The 18,959-nt window shown below is 37.3% G+C and overlaps 1 protein-coding gene across 1 annotated transcript in view; it reads left to right on the plus strand.

Annotated features, from left to right (window-relative positions):
* The first annotated feature begins 7,043 nt into the window (after nt 1–7,043).
* The window catches only part of Rubicon (run domain Beclin-1-interacting and cysteine-rich domain-containing protein rubicon), a 289,246-nt gene continuing 277,330 nt past the window's right edge, over nt 7,044–18,959 (plus strand). The window contains exons 1-2 of the mRNA XM_090376184.1: nt 7,044–7,182; nt 15,742–15,901. Of these exons, the coding sequence (XP_090232310.1) occupies nt 7,130–7,182; nt 15,742–15,901 (213 nt within the window). The 5' untranslated portion in view covers nt 7,044–7,129. The remainder of the gene's footprint in view (nt 7,183–15,741; nt 15,902–18,959) is intronic.

The following is an 18,959-nucleotide window of genomic DNA, read 5'->3' on the forward strand; positions in this document are numbered from 1 at the left end:
TATACCACTTAGCTGTGACTGTCTTCTGCGTGTCCAAAACGACACGTTCCACAATTCCACTCGATTTGAAAAATACAGCTATCATTTTCTTCTTTACAGATCGGGATTTTCTGACAATTACGGGTGTGTCGTCATCATCAAAGACCCAAACTTTGTTTTGAGCCTTGGTCGGCAGATCGTAATAGTACAGCCAAGTCTCGTCACCTGTCACGATTTTGTTCACACACCGAGATTGTCCCTTATCAAACTTTTTTAACATCTCCCGGCACCAAGTCACACGACGTGTCATCTGCTCTTCAGTCAGTTGATGCGGCACCCAGAGAGAATAACTAATGAATAACTGAGCCCATCTACTTGGCGCGGCGGCTACTATGCACGTATGAACATGTCTCAACATGCAGCAACAAGCAGCTTCCTGTGATTCATTGTTGCGTCATATTGCAAAACTTTCCTAGTACCCTTTGTATCTGCCGGTCCATACATTTTAACAGAGAAGTTCCGACTTCACTGAGCATACGCGACACTAACTATATCTGTTGGTCTGTGCTGCGAATTGTCACGGAGCATGCGCGCCACTCACTCACTATACACTGGCAATGTACTACGTACGCGCAGTATTTTATTTTTGTTTTTTCTTTTTCAGAAAGAATAAAAAACAATTTTCTGACTACATAAAAGAATTTGATTTTTTTTTTGTGATTGTGCTACACAATCACAAGGGGCATCTCCCTGAAAGGTTCCTCTCCTGATGGAGATTGCCGTGGTTGTGATGTTTTCGAACTTAATGGTGGTACTCCATTTCGCCATCGTTTCTCCTAGGACATTTGTAACTATCTGATTGACTTTGTAGATGTTCAGGGCCTCTATTAGCCAGCTATAAGGCACGGAGTTGAAGGCCCTGCAGTAATCGATGTAGGCTGTGTACATTTTACAGCGCTTCTTGTAGGCTTGCTCCATAACCACTGCATCTATGGTTAATTGCTGCTTTCATTCTTTGCTCAGCCGTGTGCATCCTTTCTGCTGTTCGGCCATTATGCTCTGGCTCTCCAAGTGTTCTGATATCTTCCTGGTTTTGCAGCTTGTATCTTCGTCTTTAGGCTTTAGACATGTAATTCCTTGAGTGGGAAACTTTGGGATTGTCTCTAGGTGCCTTAACATTCGGGTCAACTGCTCTGCTAGGTGTTTGTGTGTGCAAATGAGCTTCTTGTACCAATAGTTGTGGACGTTATCTATTCCTGGAGTTCGCCAGTTGTGAGAGTTCTTGATCGTCTGTTTTTCTTCTCCTTCCCGAATTTCCCACCCTCTCGTTTCTTCTACGTCCTTGACTATCTTGCATTTTAGTTCTATCTTGCGTTTTAGTTCTATCCAGGTGGCTGGGCTATTATGTCTTACTTCCCTGCTCCACATGTTTCCCCAGAACTCCTCAATCGTCTTCTTCTTGGGTTGTCCGTTCCCTTCTTTCCCATCTTGTCTGAGATTCCTGTAGCAGCCTCTTTGGCCCTCATCGAAGATTCGCTTTTTTATTTGCCTCTGAGAGCTCTCTTTCTATCAGCGTAGTCTCTTGCTGAGTACAAGGAGATTCTGCTTCAATCTGTCCAAGTACTCTCCTGTTATCTGATTTTTAGTCTCCTGTCCTGTTTGCTGTGTACACTGTCGCTCTTGAGGATGCTGTTCACTTTTCCAATTAATTTCTTACTCTTACTGTCACGTTGGTACTGGGTCAAATTGGCCTATCTTGACTGTTAATTCTTCTATCGTCTGCTGAAGTCCTCTTTCCCCAGCTGGTGGTTCCTTCTGTTTTCGGTTCGTTTGCTGCTGGTCTCTCGTTTCTCTTCCATTAATCCTCGTGGCTGCTAATGCAGCACAATACATGGCTGTGTTGATGGCCTCCAGTGTTGCTACATTGCTGTCGATATTATGTAAGCATTCAGGTGGTTTGTGACTCCACAAGGTTCTATTCGGCCTCTGCTTCGGTATCACATGAGTCTTTGTGGAGGTCCATTCCTTCGAGTTCTGTTAGAGCCTTCTTCCACTCGTCATCTATTATGCATTTCATAACCTTGTCTCTTTCCACTTCAGTTGCTGTGGGTTTCATTTCTTCTTGCTCTTCCTCCTCTGGTTTGGTGGTGGCATGTTCTTCCTCCTCTGGTTCCGCATTCTTTATTCTTTGTAGTTGATCGCTCACGACCTTGATTTTTTCCAAATTTCCAGGAGCTATCAGGTTCTTCGTGATGATGGTCCTTCTCTGATTCGCTGTTCGGTGACCTAAATTTCTGGTTGTTATTATTATTATTATAGCTCTTATATTATTTCTCCCTGATTGGGGGTTCCACTTCGTAACGGGTATTGTTACCAAGTACATAGGGTGGTTGTTGGTATGCCTGGCGTTATTGTTAGTCGAGGAGCTCTCTGACTATCCGACAGGCGTTCAGGATTGCGACTTTCTGGAGTTCCTTCTAGTTGTTCGCTGGGAGAAGACCTATTGCTGCTAGGCTGTTATGTAGGGACTTTGGCACCATACCTGGTTGACACGATGATCGGGATGGTCGTTACTTGTTGCATATGCCACATCTCTTTTATCTCCTGTCTTAGGTTCGTGTACTTCCTGATTTTTCCTCATGGATTTTCTTCAGGTTGCCAGTGTTGGGTACCGCTATATCAATCAGATAGGTAGCCTTTTCCTTCGTATCCACAAGGGATAAGAAGGAACGATGCCAACTAGCCTCAGAAATAATCCAACACATCACTGCGGGGTGTAGGGTGATCACTCAGACTGAGTACACTCATAGACACGACCAGGTAGCCAGGATAATACATTAGAATCTAGCAAGGAAATACCAGTTGATCGAAGAAAGTGTACCGTACTACAAGTAGAATCCCCAGGCAGTACTAGAACCCCAACCCACAAGCTGTACTGGGACCCTGCCTTAATAACGGATAGGACAATTCCGCACTACATACCGGACATAACAGTATAAACTATTTTATTCATTATAGGCCACCCGACTAATTAAATTCATCTATCGTGCTGTGTTATATGTTTGTTAATTGCAAGTTCTATGGTCGATTTGTCTGTTTACTGGAAGAAAAACTTTGTGGGGGAAAACCTTGCTATCTACGCCTGAGACCGACTAACTCAACCACGGAGTGAAAAAAGTCCAATAAAGATCCTCGCGTCATCGACGGGATTCGAACCCGGCCTTTTCCACCCGGTGTGGGGAGAACGGTGGCAATACCACATGTGCTACCCACGAACACACACAACGATATACTGTGGTGCCATAGCAGCGACTGATATTAATAGAAAAGAAATGAGAGACTGAAACAAAAAGCAGCAGAAGTGCCACTAAGTAGGGAAAGACGACTTCAGCAGAAGATAGAGAATTAAGATTAAAGATAGGCCAATTGACCCAGTACCAATGGATCATTTGGCCTATCTTGACTCTTAATGGCCCGTTGGTACTCGGTCAATTGGAGTAAGAAATTTATTGAAAAAGTGAAGAGAATCCTCATGACACACAGCACCCACAGCAAACATGAGACAAAAATAAAATAAAAAACCTGGACACACTGAAACAGATCCTTCTCGCGCTAATCAAGAGACTACGACGATACAAAGATAGCTCCCAGAGGAAAATAAATAACCGAACCTTCGATGAGAACCAAAAAGCATTCTATAGGAGACTCGGGAAGAGGGGAATGATGAAAACGGATCACAAGAGCAGAAGGCAATCGAGAAGTTCTGGGGAAAGCATATGAAGCAGTTTACTAAGTATGCAAAGGAGCTTTTTGTCCGACGCAGGACATTAATTGCCATCCACAGAGAGCACTAGCATGGACCTTACTGATGCATGCCACGGATTGACTATATGACTAAACTGATCGGAAATCGACAAAATGACCTGACATAAATGCCCAAAAAAATAAATACTTCTAATGAGAGTCAACTTAAAAATGACAACACCCGACTTACAAACCTCGACTTGAAACTGCACCTTGAAAATAACACTTACTGGACAGCATAGTGTAGGGACCCATTGGTAACCGACATGTACTACTATCAAATTACTGACTAGAAACAATGACAGTGAAATCAAACTGTTAGCTGACAGACACTGACATGGACTTTTTAAATGTACGCCATGGAACTGACTATATGGCTATACTCTAAACTGACCAGAAACTGACAAACTATTTGGAGGAACTGACAAAATAATGAAGCTTCCAATCAGAGACACAGGAAATTTAAACCAATGGACTTGAAAACCCTAGACTTAAAATTGCAGCCTGAGAATAACAACACCTACCGGATGGATCAATACCCTCAGGACCCACTGAGAATTTGCATATACTGCTACCAATTACTGTCTTGAAATAATTAGAGTGAAATCAAACTGTTCGCTGACGACCTTACCTTTGTTGACCTGGAGCGATCTTACAAGGACAGATGTGTCGTACTTCGGTCGGGAGCCGGCACAGCCACTGAAGATGCACCATGTTGTCCTTGAGAAATGGAAAATTAGACCATCAACTCCTAACTGTGACTTAGTTCTATTAGAAGCAATTAAACTAGAACTGACCTCTCCAGACAATGGCCATTGATAAGGCAAGGAAGACTCAAGAAACACCCGGAGGAGGCAAAATAACACTAAATGCAAGCCTTCTGAATGTACTTCTTGTCTGGGATAATGGATACATTATCTGACAGGGATTGTTGACATTGGCGACCTCAACGGTGCGCTCTAGCCCAGTTCACTTTTAATCTCCATCCCTTCCCCTCCCTGCTCCCCTCTTTTCTCCTGGTGGTGCTTCGGCAATCAAATATTTCCAACAACCTACACAACAGCTTAAGGTTATATCTGAGGATGTTGGCACTCCTCAGAGTGCGGGATTTAAAAGTTATTGCAAACCCAAAATGGGTAGGATATACTACTGGCACCTATCTAGGTGCGGGACCGCTGGCACAGACCACAGTGCTGGATCTACAGGCACTATGCCATTGGCAATTACAAATGGGGCATTTACAAATGGTGTGCAGTGATATAGACTATAAAATTTATATCATTCTACCTCATAGTATGAGGCCTTTGCCCTTAAATATTTTATAGTCACTGCACGCAATCAGGCATCTCTCATATTGTGAAATTATACTTCATAACTGGGTTGTCACTATTGCAACACCATGGTACCTGTCGTACCCACAGGAGAAGCCAACAAGTTTTGAAACGGTGTCGTCTGGGTGGTGGTATCCGCTGGAAATAAGTAACAGTAACCTTCTTCATTGGTGAAGTGTTACTTATTCGAGGTAGTACAATACCATGGCAACTCGTTGTGAATATGAGATATGAGATATAACCAAAACGATGCCAATTTAATTGATTAATTTAACTACTTTGTTAGATGGCTACGTTAAAAATGTGCTTTTGCACTAACCTATATGTTAGTCAATCTACCTTGTAGCATGAGGCCTTTACCCTTAAATATTTTATAGTCAATATCATAACGAGAGCGTTCTCTTTGAAATTTCCCCCTTTAGTCTCTTAAATAATTAGCATTAGCATTACATTAGGATTAGTAGAGGCATATGATGCAAGAAAGCAAGCTTATACAGCATCAGCCAAAAAAAAAAAAAAAAACACTCCCATTTCAGCCCTCCGTTCGTTCGAAATACCTGTCCAGCTGAGCCTTAATTTATTTATGCTATCAACTTCCACAACAAGGGATGGAAGTAAGTCTGTTCCACCAACCAACTACCCTCTGGCTAAAGGCAAATTTCTGCACATCTATCCTACTTCTGTCTTTCCTCAATTTGAATTTATGCCCTCTCAGGTGATTATTCAGAGCAAGAGGAAGAATCCCGTCAGCATTGAGCATGCTCAAACCATTCAAGGCTTTATACACCACTGTCAGATCACCTCCCCGGTGCCTAGTCTCCAGACACTATAATTTGCAAAACTTAAGCTTTCTTTGTAAGAGCAACCCTTTGTTCCATTCACTAATCTTGTTGCCCTTCTCTGTACTCGCTCCAGCAGCTCTACATTCTTCTTGAAATGAGGCCTCCAGACCTGAATACAGTACTCAAGTTGTGGCCCGACCATTGCCACAAGGGAATAATCACCTCCTTATCCCATCTAGAAAAATTCCTATATATCATGAACAAGACACTATGAGCTACTCTTGCAGACCGTCTGCACTGCTCAGAAAACTTCATATCTGCTTACACAAATACCCCCAGGTCCTTTTCGTTCTCTACCACTGTCAGTGTAGTACCACAGAGTTGATACGTTGCTCTGGGGTTACTGTTTCCCATATTTGGTATTTTACATTTGTCAATGTTAAACTTCATTTGTCACCTCTCAGCCCATCTGCTCAACCTTTCCAGATCCTGTTGCAGCAGCATACTGTCAGTAGCGTCCTTAACAATCCTGCCAACCTTTGTATCGTCTTCAAACTTGGACATTAAGCTTGATATACCATCATAAATATCATTTATAAATACAGAAAACAATAATCGAACCCTGAGGGACTCCACTAATAACATTAGTCCACGATCAGCAGTGTCCATTGATACCACTCTCTGTCTTCTCCCCCTCAACCATCCCTTTATCCATAGCAGCAATTTGCCTCCAATGGCGCACTGCTCCAATTTGTGCAGCAGTCTTCCATGTGCAACAGTATCAAAAGCCTTTCTAATAATGTTAGCTACATATATTATTAATTTAAATCAGAAACTTTATTAAAAGTTTCATAAAAGTTGTGAAACCAACTATAGCTGTGAGTTATTTTTTTTAGAATATCATCTACCGTTCTCCAAATATATTCAGTGGTAATTAAAATAGCGAGATAAAAAAAAAATAAAAAAATAATAAAAACGATGGAAAACTGAGTATGTCGTACTCATTCCACCTTTAATGCAGAAATAGGTTTTACGTTGGTTTAATGAATCGGTTTGGTGCTATGAATATGCTGATTAGCTGATATTTTTATTTACTGAGTTTTTTTGTTAAAAATTTAAGTAGTATTATATTAGCATTAAGTATTTAAATAGTTATTCCCATGAAGTTTGGAGTCCTAACCTTCTTACAACTTCCTTAAACATTGCTGGTGACACCATGTGTGAAATAGAAACATGCTTAATTCGAGAGCAAGAGCTGTCGAATTTCCATTTATTTCGGAAACCAGGTATTGTAATAAATATTTATATAATAAAAGTGCAAGTAATTAGTTGAACTGTAAGAATTATGTAATATTGTATATTTGAAGTGACTGTCATATGATGATCAAACGTGTTAAGTTTAGTGTTTTAATTTTGAGTTATTAGAGTTGTTCAAAATATTTCCTTATGTATTTAAGACATTCTGAATGAAATAGAATGCAGTGATTTTCGTTATAGTTGTGGATAATTATTGATTGGTTCTTTCCCAGGCATTTTCTCCACGTATTTCAACACTTTATATAGTTATTACAATTTACAAGTAATAAAATCAGAGAAATAAAATAAGTGTACTGAGGCTGATTGGAAGCCGTGTTTGTATTTGATTGTAGATTCCTGTTTGTTTTTTTCTTTCGCCTATTTTATTATTATTTTCTTTTTTTGTCCCCCGAATATGAGATAGGATGCAGAGACAGTTTGGAAAAGCAAGTGTACATCAAACTGTGGGGGATATCACAAAAAGATGAGGCCCAATACAGTGATTCCATTGGCAATGAGTTTTGGCCTGTTTTAATTACCAGAAAATTAATATTTTCATGTAAAAATATTAAATAGCATGTCATAAAGGAATGTTATATAATTCAGGAACAAAATATAAATATTAATCTTCTGTCACTCATGCCTTCTGTTGGCATCTTTGAGATGCCGATTTTTGTTTTTAATTTAAAAAAAATTAATTTTTATCTTTTTTACTGATTTGGTGTATTAATTATGATTTGCTAAAGTCAGTTAAAAATATTGAAAGAAAATAAACAAGAGAAACCAATATAATAATAATGTTTTTGTGGTATTTCTTAAAATTTTACAAGGTTGTTTTTCCCTTGAACTGAAATACAGAAGCCATAGCTATTGTCATTGTGGCTCTCATAAAATGCAGCTTCTAAGGAAATGCAAAAATAAAGCTCAAACTGTTCTAGTATGCTGGAGCTGCAGGTGCTTCATTCCTTAGACTGAATCATTTTTTATCTTTTTTTTGTCTGTCTGATGTTATTTTCTATGTCTTATAATTTTATTTAAAATGAAAAACATATTTACAAGATTTACAAACACAAAACAAATAAGTATTTTTGCAGTAAAAAAAAAAATATATTTTTAGCCATAGATTTTATTTGTTGTTATAATTACAGTAATTTTTATTAGTAGTAGTATTATTATTACTAGCCATATAGTGCAAGGAAGCCTGAGGCTTACACTGCACCAGCTTAAAAAAAATTTCCAAAATTACCCAGAGAGAGAGAAGTAGAAGGGAATTGCCAAGAAGAGAAGAATGATGATATCCAGATCAGAACCCTGGGTGTGCCAAGCCCATACTCACCAGATGTGAACCCCTGTGGTTAATTTTATTACAAATCAAATGGCTGTGTTAAAGAAAGGAATTTGTTTCAATGAAATAAGCATTAGTCAGATTGCTATGATGCATGTCATTCAAATTGTTGACATTCAAATCCAGTTCTTTTTCATTTGGTATTCAAATCCAGTTCTTCATTCTGCATTCAAATTTGACTACTTCATTGAATTTTTCCACTCTTCATTCACATTCAACCACTTCGTTGAATTTTTCCACTCTTCATTCATATTCGACCACTTCTTTGAATTGTTCCACTCTTCATTCACATTCGACCACTTCTTTGAATTTTTCCACTCTTCATTCACATTCGACCATTTCGTTGAATTTTTCCACTCTCATTCACATTCGACCACTTCAGTTCAAATATACACATTTATGCTACTCCAGTGTTCTGTACTTATAGTAATAAAAGTATATGGAAGAAAAAACGCCAAAATATGAATTGTATACATAATTTGACAAAGTGGTACTAGTTTATAGATGATTATGAACAAGTTTATCATGTATTCAGTGTATCTGTATGCAAACCATCATTCTCACTACACAGAATGATTTTATGTCTGGTTTAGTGTGATATGCTCCTCTGCATCTTAATTGTTATGTTCTAAAGCATCATTTACAGCTTCCTTTAGTCTTTCATTGGAATCATAATAATTTATCCGCCCCCCCAGGTGGCAGATGACACTCATCAATTTTTGTGCAGTTTCACCACTTTGCTTATTGGAAACTTGAAATGCTGAAACCCTTGTTTAGTCACCAGAGCAAAGTTTCTGGCATCCCCCCTCCCTATCTCCTTCAACCCATGCATGGTACTAAATACTATAGGTTTTGATATCTTTTGTGTTTGGGGTTTTCATAAAAAAAAAAAAAAATCTATATAAATGCCTCCAAGGCTATCTCACACAAAGAACTGTTGTAGTTTGAGCCCCCTTCTGCCAGTGACTTACCAAGTTCTCTGTGGCTGCCCACAGGGCTCAGTTCTTGTTCCCACGTTATGGAACATAATCCTTGACGAATTCCTGAACAAAGACCTTGGCAATGTCTGCACTTGGGCGTATGCCATGACTTAGTCCTGATGCTGGCCACTAACAGGAGGGCTCAGCTGGAGGCTTCTGCCAACGGGGCCTTGACCACCCTGCAGGACTGAGCCAACCACAATCCTCTCCATTTTGCTAACAGACTTGTTCCATTCTTCTGAGAGGATCACTTGCTCCAACAAGACCTCCACAAATAAAAATTCAGGGCACTACAATTAAACTAGAGAATCAGATGAAATATCTAGGTGTCCTAGACAAGAACTTAAGCTTCCTTCCTCATCTCACCTACATCCAGAAGAAATTAAAGGATTATTTGGCCCTGGTGGCCCTGTAGCATGCCAGGAGTGGGGCTTGAAGAAAAGAATCCTCTCACTATTCTACAAGGCAGTGTTCATCCCTACCATCACCATACACTTTTGGCATATGGTTTCACAGAGCTACTATAGTTGCCAATAAAAAGAAGCTGGAAACTATTCAACAATCTATTTTGCTTACCATTACCCGAGCCTGCTGCACCATCAGCACACATGCCCTGCAAATGCTGGTGGGCATCCTACTCTTGGACCTTGGTGGAAGAGCATACCGCAGTCATTCACTGTTGTATGCTCTTCCACCTGAGCAAAGGAAACTATCACCTGCATGGGCTTTACCACTGACCCTCTCAACAATCACAGCATGGAAAAGAAATGACTGCTCACCTTCCTACAGCAGGCTTGGCAAACGAGATGGACCGAATCCACGAAAGGCTCAATAACCTGGAAATTCATTCCTCACATTCATAAGACGTACCCCAGGTCACTGGCATGGTTCTTTCCTTGCCTCCTGACTACATACTTACTAATTGGTCATGGCTCCATCAGAGCAAAACTCACCTCCCTTGGAATAATAGACAACCCTCTCTGGCATTGTGGTCTCCAGGAGTTCTGGGACCACTTATATTTGATTTTTGATTGTCCCCTGGATGAGGACCTCCAATGTATACTCATCTCACAGGTTCATTACCTCCCCAAAGACAGGACCTCTTTGCCAAACGCAAAACTTTCCCAGTTAACCAGTCAACGGTTGCCTCTCATTTTAAAAACTGATCTACAATGGGTAAAATTGTTGTTTCTTTGATTTTCTTCCAGATCCTTCTAATTACAGTCCCTCTTTGACATCTAGCAACAGTCAGCCATCATGTTGACATTCCGTCTTCCCTGGTACCTCACCTCCAAGTCTTTAATATTCTGGTGAAATCGCTCTGTTCTTCACTAACGCCTCCTAGATTTTCTGGGAAGTAGTCGATGTGGGAGAGCAAAAAAATGTACCTTGACTTGCAGCCCAATTTCTTTTTCAACATATTTTCAGCTGTATTCTTGTAGTCTGGATCCTTGTTGTTCCCTAAGAAGTTCTCAACAACAGATCTGAAGCTAATCTATGCCTGTTTTTCTCTTTTATTCATAGTTCCCTCAATATCTCAGGCCCTCATCAGTTTTCGAATTTGAGGTCGAACAAAAATACCTTGTTTTAGCTTCTCTTGAGTGATCAATGGGAATTTAGTACGAAGGTAGTTGAAGAAAGAGCTCTCCTGAGGTAAATCTTTCACAAAACTGTTTCATCAAACCCAGTTTAGATGTGCATGAATGGAAGGGGGACAGTTTTGGGGTCTACCAGTGGCTTATGAACTATGTTCTTTGAATCAGGAAACAAACTGCCCCTCTTTTGCCACACCTGATACCCCAGTGCTTATTCCTTGCCTGACTGTCCTACTCACACAAAAAGCAAGGCATTTTTGTGTAGCCAGAATGCTGTCCAAGTAACATGCCTATCACTTTATAGTCAGCACAGACCAACCACACATGTTCTTCATACTTAATATTTATCAACAACTTATTCAAGTTCTCATATGGTTCTTTCAAATGCACATAGTCAGCTACTGGAATTGACCCATATTTATTTCCATTGTAGAAGAAACATACCTTTCGAGATCATTCTTAGCATTAGTAGAAGCATTTGATGCAAGAAAGCAAGCTTATGCAGCATCAGCCAAAAATTAAAAAAATAAAAATAATAATAAATAACCACTTCCACTTCACCCCTCTGTTCGTTCGAAATACCTGTCCAGCTGAGCCTTAAACTTATTTAGGCTATCAACTTCCACAACAAGGGATGGAAGTCTATTCCGCCAACCAACCACCCGCTGGCTAAAGGCAAATTTCCTCACATCTATCCTACATCTGTCTTTTCTCAATTTGAATTTATGCCCTCTCAGGTGATTATTCTGAGCAAGAGGAAGAATCCCATCAGCATTGAGCATGCTCAAACCATTCAAGGCTTTATACACCTCTATCAGATCACCTCGCTGGTGCCTAGCCCCCAGACACTGTAATTTGCAAAACTTAAGCCTTTCTTCTTTAATGTGTCAATAAAAAGTCTTCACTGTGTAGGGTTGTAACCAATTCCTAAATAGTTCATTGTCATTTATATTACTGCAGAAAACCATAGAATCATTCTCAGAAAAGTAGGGGGCTATTTCTCGTTCTCTGTGTTTGTATTATCCGAAAAACATCCTAGAAGCATGCTTTTTGACTTAAGTCTAGAATCAATAAGGAGTTCTGCAGGTTCCTTTGGTAAATTTAAATCTCATACCAGATCATTGAGTTCGTGCTGTGAAAACAGTTGAAGGCTGGATTCAATGTGTCCAGGTGTGTAGACTTCAGTTTCATCTTCAGAAGCCTCAGCACTCTCTCTGTTGCTACATTCTCCAATATAAGTGGAGGGCATGGAATTGGCAGATTATATCCATATGGGAATGATCTAATGGCAGATGGAATATTAGGATACACAGTGCTCTCCTCTACTCTACATTAACTAAGCAAAAGTCATCACAGTGGTTTGTAGGCTCTTGCCAAACCATGGGAATTGCAAATGGCATAGCTTTCTTTTTACCATTTTTTCCACAATCTCAGTGTAGGTTCAACACAGGTTCAGCAAACTTTGTGGAATCCATTGTTTATCTTGGTCACAGAGTTTCACTCCAAAATAAGCTCAATATGCATTTTTTACAAATTCTGTAATATACTGTCTTTGCTTGAGGACTTCAGAACTTCCACAAATAAGACAAAGTAAGTTCAGATTGTTTAAACGCTTGCATGAAGACATTTTACTCACTTTTCAGCACAAGTTTGACACAATAGCTTCAAAAATAAACTGAGCTTATGCTGATAAAACACTGATGCTTGGAGCTCTCAAGGTCAAACGACTAAAAGCCGTGTTGCCAACATGCAAAGATTTAGTTCACAGATTCCCAGCATTTACTCATAACTAATACATTCAGTAATACAACTCATGATATCAACTTAAGTGATTGGGAAAGAAGCGGTATGTGATAGAAAAAAAAAACTAATAACATTTCTGAAATCCACATAGAAAACTTAGTTAAAAACTGCCATTAGTTTACAAACATCGAAAATCATGCCAAGTAGTGTAATCAGTTCAAATGAAAATCTTTGTAGAAGGGGAACATAAAAAGCAATAATTGGGTTGATAATCCAAAATCTTTCCAAGAATGGCAGTTTTCTTTCAATCAAATTAAACAATGTGCTTTCTGTAGCAATCTGCCAATGAGCATGCAAAAAAGTATAACCACAAATGACAAAAGGTTATCTTTACTTTGCCAATTTTTTTTTGGAAAAAAAGCAAGAAATAGTTTAAAATATGGAATTTTAAAATTCTTAATTTTGACAGTACATCGTAGCAGTAGTAGCAGTGGCATTTGATGCAAGAAAGCAAGTGTATGAGCTTATGCAGCATCAGCCAAAAAAAAAAAAAAAAAAAATCACACCATTCCCTCCAAATGCCTGTCCAGTTCCTCCGTAAATTTATTCAGCCTATCAACTTCCACAACGACAGATGGAAGTTTGTTTCAGCAATTAACCACCCGCTGGCTAAAGGCAAATTTCCGCACATCTAATCTACATCTGTCTTTTCTTAATTTGAATTTATGCCCCCCTTAGGTTCGTAATCTGAACAAGTGGAAGGATCCCATCAGAATTCAGCATGCTCAACCCATTCAAGGCCTTATATACCTTGTATAATAAGATCAGAATATATTAGTAGAGATAACAGTCTTGCTATCAAAAAAACAGCTAAAAATAAGGGCTTGTGAGTAGCTGTGTGTTTTTTTTCACTGACATGGTGCTATAAAGAATTTGACCAAACTTTTTCCAATTAATGATGAAAATTGAAAATGAATATTAATACTGGATGCATTCTGAAATTCTCATTTATTTTCTTGATAATAGATATTTAAATCACAGCAGCAAGCAGCAATGGAGGGCATCTCTGAAAAAACATAGACTGCACTTGAAATGACCAAACTCACCAGTGATAATGTAGTACCTCAAGAAATGTAGGCATTTAAAACTTTCTCTTTTTTGATGACCCTGTAGAGTATCAAATAGAATGTCAAACATGTTTTTTTTTTTTTTTTGTAATAATCCTTCATGCGTTTTAATTATATCCAATATGATAAAGAAAGTCATTACATTTTGTAAAAGTTTCATAAACCAGTTAAATTATTTTCCCCTTTATCTAAACATTTTTGTAAGTACTGGTTGATTCTAAATCAAAGAAATTTAATACTGTAAGTATAAATTAGTCTCGTATAGTTGTCAGAGATGAGAATGGGTTTGAGGGAGGTTATACAGGCTTAGGTAAAGTATGAAATGCATTTGGCTAAAATTTTAAGAATTACAGTAATCACATTAATGCTGTTCACTGACAGCATTACCGCCATTGATGATATTAGAAAATGTCTGATAAGCTAAATAATTTTTGCATTGACATTTTCATTATGTTAATGTTACTGGGTTATCATATATACAATTTAATGTCCCAGATGAACTGTCCATTTGGCAGTAGTTTCAGCATGTTTTGCCAATACGTGTATATTTTATTTCAACATAATTCCTTTTGTTAAAGATAATACTGAAAGTAGCAATCCCTAACTTAGAAGAAAATATGACAAAATGCACAACTGAGCTCCTTTCTATATGAGAAGCATGGGAAGAGGTGTATTAAGAATTGTACCTCGCTGACTTAAATATATGTCAGAATCTCTAGACGCACCAGTGATGTTCTGTTAACATAGTCTAGAGAAGCATATCATTTACATTGGGTTTTGGGGTACAGGGGGCCCCTGTACCTCAAAATCGGATAATGAATACTCTACTCCCTGGTAATCAAGTATTCATTATCAGAGTATCACAGTTATGAGGTTGCAAATAATATATAAAAACGAAAACAAAAAATATAATAGTATCTATGTACTTTGTTTCAAATTACATTGAAGCACTCCAATACACACTTGACTATTTCTGCCCTGCTCTTCCTGCGAGTGTCCTGGTGACTCAACAACTCCTACCCATGGTCAATTTCTTGTTTACTGTTGCTTGTAGTAGACTTTACTGATATTTTCAATAATTTTTACGTTAAGTGAATTCTTAGTTTTTCTTATTTTTATTAACCATGTGTTCAAGTCAAAATGCTAATGATAAAACATCACAAAAAAAAAAGACAGAGTAAAAGTTAAAGTTTAGATATTAAATTAGAAGTTATACGTCATAAAAGAAGTGGAAAACAAGTAATCATTATTGCACGTTCCCTTGAGATCCAGAAACAACAATGCACACCATCCTAAATAATGAAGGAGATATCGAAACAAGAGCAGAGGATATGATTTGGCATTCTGAGGTTAAATTGATGAAAAAGGAGTGTACTATTAAATGTTATGGAAAGACAACTAGTGACCTGGATAGAAGACCTGTATCAACAATGCACCCCTGTAAACTGAGCGCTCATACAAGAAAAGTCCTTAAGCTTATATGAGAATAACACACATTATGAAAATTTGGTCCCCAGTTTAAGTGGATTTGTTTTAAGTGGAATTTTCTGGAACAAGTTATCCTCAGATAACAAGGACCCCCGTATATAAAGAATACTAAAAAAGTATATTAGTAAAGAAATTTGGGATTAAATGTTTAGATAGCAATCTGTTTATTTTTCTATTAAAAATAATTGTTACTGATTTTGACTTGCACATTAAGTATTGAAATTTTCTTCAGTTTTACTTATTTATTTATTTATTTATTATTTTTTTTCAGCCCTGAAAAAGAACGCGGTCGCCTTTTATTTTCTTTAAAAAATACAGTGGAAGGTTTGTTAGCTAACTGTTCAACCAATGTATGGAATACTTATGGTGGTCTTTCACGATTATGCACTGATGTTGAGAATATACTCAACCATGGTTTACGTACTTCAGAGGTTAGAAATTTTAAAATCTTTTGTTCATGTCTATAAGTGAAATAAATAATTTGTGCGCTAAAAAAATAGGAAGTAAGAAAATTTTATTGTTTTTAGTACTTAATTTTTTTAGAAATTTGATCGGTGTAACTATATCCGAACAAGTCAGTTTCTGATTTGGGTATCATCTAAAATTTAGGTGTACAATGAAATTGCAGACATATTAATAGCAAAAGTGATATTAAAAAAAAAAACATGTTATGTTGTTCAGTTTTATTTCATTTAGTATAAAAATTAAATTTGAATATCCATTCATGGTTAACCATTTTATTGTATTAGACAAAAATACTTATGTCCACATGATGCTTGACAGCAGTAAGGGCAACCTGTGTGAAAGAATGGCTACTTCAACCTTAGTTTGTTATAGTGGTTCACTCAGCCTAATTGAACCAGTCCAGGAAACAAGAAGAAAATAGAGAAAAAGGCAACGATGAATAAAGTTATGTTATGATGAGGTTGAGAAAATCAATTAGGTCAAATGGTAATATCTGATTTCACCATTTGAACTATTTTACCATAGTTCAAAATGGTGATATCAGATATGCTGCTGCCACAGTTCAATATGAGAGATCAGGGCCAAGCATTTTTTTTAAACAAGCTTTTATTTGTTATGTAATTTTTCCTAGAATTCAAAAATATCTCTGAAGTTCTTACTGAAAGTGAATACAGTAGATTAGCAGTTATCTGCATACCAATCATCTAAAAATTCAATTGTCCAAAATTTTTTGGCTTTTGTTTTCCCCTCCTAATTTCGCCCAAAGGAACTTAGCAGTTTGCACAGACACATCAGACTTCTTGTATTTTTAATATACATGTTGCTCTTTAAGTTTTTATTTGTATTGTCTCTCAACTTGAATTTGCATAGTCCCACAACTTTAACTGAATTGTATACAAAGAAAACAGATTTTCTCTGTACAATTCAATTTCTGTCTGTAATAAATTCTTTGGACATTTCAATAGCAATACACAACTAAAGAGACAAAGTGCACATTAGCTATATGATTATCACTCAGTGGTTATCACTTTTTTTTTGGCAGATGAGAAATTAGTTTCACCATTAATTATACTAATTTTAATCAAACAAACCTGAAAATGAAAGACATTATGTACCTATTATGAATATACCTCATTAAAACATTACTAGCTGTTGGCGAAGTGTTTAATGAAGTTCATGTTGCCACTATATGTGCCAAATCACAAGAGGAATTCAATACAATCCAATTGATGGATTTGAAGAAAATATAGAATCTTGTAACAGAAAGACCAGTATCTTTCAAGCAGAAAAACACCGGCAATTATTTTAACATGATATAAGTATGTACAATGTGTAATGCTTAAATCATAAATGAAAATTACTGTAATTTTCTCCCATTAACTTTTTTTTCTTATTTTTCTTTTATACTCTAGATAGACTGCATTTAAAATCAATTATGAAGAAATAAACTATTTGAAACACCCTCATTCCTGGTGGTTTTGGATAATCAGGATTCTGCTGTATTTACAACGATCACGTTAGAAGTTTCCTGTATCTGTTCAGTACATGCAACAAACAAGCAATCAGTAGAAACAAAATGCCACAACAACCCACATTTGTGTTCTACTCATCACAATTTCAGACAGATGGCAGTCAATTACTGAATTATGATTCTTTAGAATTAATTATTGGTATGGGGGGGGAGGGGTGTTGCATCTTGTCAGTGGTAAGTGGCACCACGTTCCAGCAGTTCAGGTTGTTTTAATGCAGTGAATATATGTAATTTTACATATAACAGGCATAATATGCCACATTAATGGTGGCATAGTGTGGTCATTATTTGCTCATTGTTTTTTTTAAACTATAGATGGCAGCGTCATATGTGAAGTTGTTTGTTCATTACTTTTTTGTAATGTATTAGGATTGTCTGATGATGCATAATTCAGTAATTGACTGCCATCTGGCAGTCAGTTACTGAATTATGATTCTTTAGAATTAACAAGGGCATGTTTTCCTGAAGAAAGTGGTCCCTGTGGGTGCCCTGGTCTATATTTTATTCATTGTGGTTGTGGAACTCTTTGTTGGGTGTGAGAGTATATCTTCTCCTTTGATGGGGAGGTGTCTTAGTTTGTTCTTTAATTTTATGATTTAATTTTATTTTGAATATTAAGATATATTGGTAATTTGGCAGCAGATTGCACCCTTGCCAAGTGTAACTGATGCATTAGTATGTTATATTAATTCCATGGGTTGATAGTGTTTCTTTCTTTATGATGACCTGGAGATCACAACCATGTTCTTTAATAACTTCTATAGGGGCCAAAAAGAAAACACTAAACTATGTAACAAATACAGCAAGTGCCAGCAGTTTCAAGGAACATAGTATATAGGAACTTCATTTAATTCGAAATGAAATAAAATTAAACAAAATAAAATAAATAAGATAAAGCAGAATTCACCTTTAGCAGTACAAAAGCACAATCCCCAACCCAAGGAGATATGTTCACACGTACCAAAGAATGAGTGCCATTTTTATAAAAAATAGATATTTAATTAAATAAAGGAACTGGCAACTCACAAGTGCTATCTCTTTAAAGGGACATCAGTTCTTGTGAACTCGAAAAAAGGATTACATTTCAGCCATTGACTGCTGTACAGCAAAATGTCAATAGATGTCTATGTGATCCAAAGCAAACAGCCTAACAAAAAGAACTCAGAATTATAAAGTATGTTATCACAATCTATAGTTTAAATAAGCAAACATAACAGATAAACTGCAAATTTAAAATCTTAACTCAGTCAGCCAGTTTAAACTAAATGCAAATTAATGTTGGACTAAATCACAATAAGCAGATTTTAACATAACTTAATTAAAATGAAATAATTCAGTAAATTGAAACACAATGAAGAAAGGCAGACTATAGCCAGTGTAGCTTATGCACCATTTAACACACACACACACACACACACACACACACACACACACACACACACACACACACACACACACACACACACACACACAATGAAGAAACCAAGTTGTGA

Source organism: Mastigoproctus giganteus, chromosome 6 (genome assembly GCF_048544385.1).
Source record: "Mastigoproctus giganteus isolate SK-2022 chromosome 6, ASM4854438v1, whole genome shotgun sequence".
In the NCBI taxonomy this organism is placed as follows: Eukaryota; Metazoa; Arthropoda; class Arachnida; order Uropygi; family Thelyphonidae; genus Mastigoproctus; species Mastigoproctus giganteus.